Genomic DNA, 6,910 nt, shown 5'->3' with positions numbered 1-6,910 from the left:
GAAATTTACGGTGTTACAGCCGTAAACTCATTTACGGCCCATGTGTTCTCAAGACCATATTCCAAGTATAAATATAGGTGTTAGGGTGAGGAGTAGAGATTGATGAACACGAAGGAGTTTACGGCCAGAGAGAAAGGAACGTTTGTGTGGGTGACTCTTGTGTAAGGAACTTAATTCATATTATCAATACATTCAAGATTCATATTATTCTTCTTCTCCTTCTCTTCTTTTTGATCTGACATCACCCGTTTGATTGGGATTCTGCACCATCAAACGGATCTGATTGATACACGGGCAAATTAGGGACTTACAATTAGGGATTGTTTTCAGAAGACTATAAAAGTCGGAACATGATACACGCAAAGCTAAGATAACTTAGTTTAAATAACACTCGACTTATAGCCACTACTAAGGACTTACTACCGTTTCATCTCTAAAAACCATATAATATAAAGATGCGTCCCCGTAAGACCACTAAGGTGCGATCGTACCAGCACTAATGCACCAGATTTCCATCAGAACTCCGCAGTTAAGCATGTTTGGGCAAGAGTAGTTCTAGGATGGGTAAACTTAACACTTGTTCACATGCTTACTTCTACTCACTACCATAAATACATATCAGCAAGGTTGGTAGGAACATTAAGAATAGTTCAGCAAAACGTGAAATTTATATATGTGTATATAAATTGTAAGAACGCAACTAGAAATGACCATCAATACTCACGAGATCGTTTCTCGCCATGCAACATAAATCATGTCTTCACAAGGAGGTAACCAGCCAACCGGCAAGACCCCAATTATGCAAATAGACTCCGCTACTTTTCAAGCTCCGGTCACAACAGCCGTGGCATCCTTCATGTCACAACTCAATGCTAACAACGCCAGCGGAAGCGGAGGCAGTATCGAAAATTTTAAACGTAGAAACAATAAAGGGCACCAGAGAGCGTTTGTCGATATGGACACCATATACCACAAGCCTAAGAGAAACAAGTGAAAATTCTGGAACAAGAAGGGGAGAAATTCTACTCAAGGTCCTACCAAGAGACAACAACCTATGGCATCCCCTGTAGTCACAACATCTGCCACTCCAGCACTAGCCAGTCGATATGCTGGAACACTTCCTAAGTGTGACAAGTGTAACTTTCATCACAAGGGAGTCTGCCGAGAGATTCATTGTAAGATTTACAACAGAAAGAGGCACACTGCTCGTTTCTGTAAGGCTCTTGCCCGACACATCACTTCATCCACCAAGTCCGGTGTGAGTCCAGTATGTTGTCTATGCGGTGCAACAGGACATTTCAAGAGAGATTGTCCATGAGAGAGGAATGACGGAGGAGCGAGAGGAGTTTAACAATAGGACATGTCGAGACAGCGAGGAACCCTTCTTGATTTTTGGTACATTTCCAATCAATAATTTTTAACAACTTAAAAATTTAACTAAGACTGGTACCAATTAAAAAGTAACTAAATTACTCTCTCTCGTCCGAACAAATCACAACATGCATATAAGAACTAAGAACCCTTACTGCTAATCTTCGCTTAACATGATACTTAATATTCACAGTAATAATAACAAGGATAAAACTGAAAGCACTAGAAAGTACACATAGGATGCACTATCACTCTAGCAAACACTCCTTCCGAATCAACTTAACTCACGTGTCAATAAGAAGTTTCGACGTTGTCATCCAAAATAGGTTGGCTTGGTCCTCACCACATCAATCACGAGTGCTACCGAAATAACCTTTCGCTTTAACCAACCTACTAACGAAACTCTCATCACTCATAACGACAAACCTGATAGGAACCTCAGAATCGTCTATCGCTTCAAACCTCCGAAGTACTCGCGCGAGGAGTACCATACCTACCATAACCTTCCCAAAGTATCCCCAACAGACCTTTTAAGGATACCAAGTGTGCAACAAGTCAAGTTCAAGCACAGCGACTAAGGATAAATTGGTTAATATATCACTACCAAGAGTATGTGTGAGAGTGGTATATAATTTGGATTCTATGGACTAAGGATGTGTTTTTCCACCCTATCTCCTGTTTCTTTTTTTTATTGTGGACTTGGGGCAGAGCTACCCATCCAACTGTCTTGTCAATCTTAATTATATATGACTTGTATACACATGGTGATGATGGATGGACCAGGTATAAGTCTTACCATGAACTTCTGTACAAAAAGTTGCCTAAGACTACGAGTGTGCACGCTACCATTCGGACAAACATAGCCAAGCAATCCCTATATAACACACCGATATTGTCCCCTCCAGAAGGGATGGAAGATTTTGTAGTATACTACGATGCATCCAATCAAAGTCTAGGTTGTGCTCTTGTGCAACGGGGAAAGGTCATCGCATATGCTTCAAGACAACTTAAGACACATGAAGTCAACTATACTACTCACAATCTTGAGCTTGGAAAAGTAATTTTTGCTCTGAAGATTTGGAGACACTACCTATATGGTACAAAAAACACTATTTTCACAGACCACAAAATCCTTCAACACATATTCGATCAGAAGGAGCTGAACATGAGACATCGACGGAGGGTAAAACTACTAAATGACTATGAATACGAAATTCGTTATCACACTGGTAAAGGCAACGTAGTAGCCGATGCCCTTAGTCGAAAGGAATACTCAAGTCGTTGAGTCAAAGCATTGACCATGACTATCCATTCACATTTGTGTACACAAAAATTAAAGAGGCTCAGCAGGAAGCCTTGAAGCCCGAAAATGTGGCAGGTGAATCCTTAAGAGGAATGGACAAGAACTTAGAAGTCAAGGGTGACGGAGTTCAATACCTCATGAACTGGATCTGTACATCGAAGTTTGGTGGATTCAAAGACGTTGTCATGATCAAAGCTCACAAGACACGATACTCCATTCATCCAGGTTCAGACAAGATGTATATGGACCTCAAGAAGTTATATTGGTGTCCAAACATGAAAGCAGAGATTGATACCTTCGTGGGAAAGTATTTGACTTGTGCCAAGGTTAAGGTAGAATACCAAAAGCCCTCAACTTTGCAACAACAATCAGAAATACCTGAGTGGAAGTGGGAGCGGATTACAATGGATTTCATAACCAAGTTATGTAAGACAACAGGTGGTCTCAATACCATTTAGGTGATTGTGACAGGTTAACCAAGTCTGCACACTTCCTGCCAATTAAAGAAACTAACAAGATGGGGAAAATAACCAGAAGATACATTAGAGAGATTACACGACTGCATGGTGTACCCATATCTATTATCTCTGATAGAGATAGTAGGTTCACCTCAAGGTTTTGGCAGTCACTACAAAAATCTCTAGGAACTAGACTGGACATGAGTACAACCTACCATCCACAAACCGTTGGGCAATGTGAGAGAACGATTCAAACATTAGAAGACATGCTGAGAACTTGTGTGATCGAATTTGGTAAAGCGTGGGATATCCATTTGCCATTGTGCGAGTTTTCATACAATAACATCTACCATACTAGTATCTAAGTTGCTCCATAGTCCATTCGAAGCCCTTTATGGCCGGAAGTGCAGATCCCCTTTGTGCAAACCGAATTAGTATTTTGGATTGATTTTGGTTTATAAAAAAAGAACCGAATAATCCAAAAAACCAAATAACAATTTTTATTATATTTTTTTTAATTTATATATGTAATTATTTATTAATTTACTAATCTATTTTTTCAAATAGATTCAAAAAGTTTCATATAATACAAAATCTTAATATACATGTTCTCTTAAAAGTTTTTTTTATCTAAAAATATTAAAGTTTAATATATTTTTTAATAATTGTTTATAAATTTTAAACCCCAACTAGGTGATTTGTTTTTGCTTATTCTATAAAAGTAGCTAATATTTTGATCATACGTGGTTTTAAAAGTTTTGTTTTTTGAAAACCAAATTATAAAATCGGATCCAACTGAATTGTAATTTGGTTAGATCGGATTGGATTTAAATTTAGTTTAGACAATTTGAATCTATGTTTTTTAAAATTAAAATGAACTTGGATTCACTTGATTAAACTGAATCAAACCAATCCATCCATAAGAATTCCCCTGAAACCAATCACTCCAAATATAACTTACTACGAAATCCCATGTTTTCCAGCCCCAAAATTCCATGTTACCTCCATTTCCCTCCAATCCCATGTTAACCCCATTTAGCCTTGTTTGCCATATTTCTACTTGTTTATTTCATTAAACCTTACATATTACACCAATTATTCAAATATGAAAGATCTAAATACACTATGGTTACTTTAACTCATTTTTTATGGTTATAAAAATAAGAATAATTAAATATACAAATTATTTCGTGTCTCCCAGCAGGGTATTCGGGACGGGAATCCTTGCCCCCAAAAACTAAACGGACGTAAAACATACACCGACCATCAGCATTGGAATATTGTAAAAGTACCCTGAAAACACGTGTTGCACATGGTTTTTTGACATCCTCAATATTATTTAGTACTTTTTTAATTTAATAAAACTTAATATATATTTTTCTTATAATTCTAAATGTCTTTTTTCTCATTTCATATTTCACAACTAACTTATCATCTAATCTTTTTGTTATCAAACATTATTTTTATAGGTTATATTTTTCAGCTACTTCGTCAAACATAACATAACTATTACATACAGCTACAAACAACATTATCACATCCAAATATTTTTTGAAGAACATGCTTATTACAACTATGTTTTTAGTTAACTTTTTAAAATTCAATCCAAGCATCCCTTCATAAAAATTTTCTAATGAAAGTCATATTCATTGGATATGGTTTTCTAGAAAATGAAAACTCAAGGGTGTGGTTATGGAAAATTGTATTATTTTTCTAGAAAATATTTTTGGAAAATAAAGTTGAGTTTTAATGAAAATTTTAGAAAACAAATTTTGTTGAAGACGGAAGAGCATTCATTTTCTATTTTAGAAATTTAAAAAACTAAAAAAACCATTTTTCTAATTTATATACAATTTGAAAATCATAAAATTTTTATTTTCATGAAACTTTATTGAAATAACAAAACACAATTTCAAAATTTAATGGAGATTAGATTTTTTTTTTTTTTTTTCCATAACCATGTACACTCTGATTGTTAAGCAATATGTTTTGGATTGTTATTAGAGACTTCACATGTATACAATTATCCAATTAAATTTGTTAACTAAAATGAATCAAATCAAATATTACAAATGAATATGATTTTATAATATCAACATAACTTTAACTATATTGAGGTATGTATGTTATATTGATCTCCAATACCAGAAATGTATATCATAAACCACATTGTAAGGAAGATCCAAATGGATACAACACAAATAATACAATATCCGATCGAAATTGTACCTTTTTCAAGTTTTCGTCAAGAATCACAACAAATCCTTGATGAAATCGAGGTTTAATGTGTCTCGAATAATAAGAAAAAGACCAAGAACGAAAACGAGTGTAATCCCAGATGACATTATCCCCTGTTCTACTTCTAATGGAAGCTTTCTCCCACCTCTCGCCGCTTCCACAAGAATCAAAGCCAAAGAACCACCGTCTAACGCTGGCAAAGGGAGGAGATTAATCACCGCAAGATTAAGATTCAAAATCGCTGCAAATTGATACAAACCATCGATATTTGATTTCGCAACCTCTGCACCTACTGCTATAATCGCAACAGGACCTGCAACTTTGCTTGCGGTTTGTGAAAAGTTGAGAACAGTCTGTTTCAAACTGTCTAAAACGTTCGATGTTAAACCCCAGAATTCGCGACCTGTAAATCCAAAAGCTTCCAACACATCTTTCGGTTTTTCCTTCAAGATCTTCACATTTGGGGCTAATTGAACCCCGATTCGACCACTTCCGTCTGGATTCTGATCGGGAGTGATAGTAATGACGAAATCTTTCCCTCCCCTGTCGATTTTAAACAACACTGATGATTTAGGGTTCTTTTTAATGACGTCGACTACTTGAGAAACGGAATTAGGGATTGCTTGGGGTAAATCGATGTCGTTAACGGAGAGAATGACATCTCCGGCGAGTAACCCGTCTCGGGAAGCGGCTGAAAAGGGTCGAACCTCCGGGACAATTACGCCTGGGAAGGATTCTTGTACTGGTAATCCGACGAACACTATCTGTGCAAAGATTATGAGATATGCGAAGACTATGTTCGCAATAACACCAGCTGAAATGACAAGAACTCGATCGAGAATAGGTCTATTTTTCAGCAAATTCACATCGTCGATTGGGATTTCACTATCGGGATCATTATCAGGGAATCCAACAAACCCACCTAAAGGAAACGCTCTTAACGAATACTCGACGTTATTAGCATTGAATTTAGCTAAAATAGGACCAAATCCGACTGCAAATTTACTTACGTGAATCCCTTGAAGGTAAGCAGCTAAGAAATGACCACTTTCATGAACGACGATGATGGCTGTTAACACTGAAACAGCTTCAATTACAGATTGAGCACTTTCGAACCCACCAAAACCGAAGTCAGCTAATGCTGAAGTCTTGTTGAAGTTTTTCCTTTTCGTAAAAGGGTATCCGATTTTTACATTGGGTAACAGTTTCCTGTCGAGAAAACTGAGATTTGAAGATGGGGAATGGGATGACGAGTGAAGTGCTGAAGACGATGATAAAGTTGAAAAGTGGTGTTTGTTTTTGTTTTTGAGGAATCTGATGGTTGAAGAATAAGAAGAGGGGGTAAAAGGGGAGAGGTTTGTTAACATGATGGGTTTTGAATATTGAGATCGATAGAGTTTTAATGGAGGAATCACAGAGGGAAAAAGAAGAAGTGAAGAGATCAGAGTTTTCGGATAATTCCCATTTTTTGGGTTATGTGGATGGGAAGTGAGTGACATGTCTCCATTTGGGTTACTCCTCTATAGTCCTATGGCTGAAA

General features: G+C 36.7%; 1 protein-coding gene across 1 annotated transcript; it reads right to left on the bottom strand.

Annotated features, from left to right (window-relative positions):
• Window positions 1-5,230: 5,230 nt before the first annotated feature.
• LOC145015910 (putative membrane metalloprotease ARASP2, chloroplastic) lies at window positions 5,231-6,910 on the bottom strand. Its single transcript, XM_078974381.1, has one exon. It carries the CDS (start codon window positions 6,867-6,869, stop codon window positions 5,385-5,387), a length of 1,485 nt encoding a protein of 494 aa, XP_078830507.1. The 5' UTR covers window positions 6,870-6,910; the 3' UTR covers window positions 5,231-5,384.

This window comes from Lactuca saligna, chromosome 9 (genome assembly GCF_052625555.1).
Source record: "Lactuca saligna cultivar CGN05327 chromosome 9, ASM5262555v1, whole genome shotgun sequence".
In the NCBI taxonomy this organism is placed as follows: Eukaryota; Viridiplantae; Streptophyta; class Magnoliopsida; order Asterales; family Asteraceae; genus Lactuca; species Lactuca saligna.
Note: the sequence above shows the minus strand (reverse complement) of the source record. Positions and strands in the feature narration are given on the sequence as shown.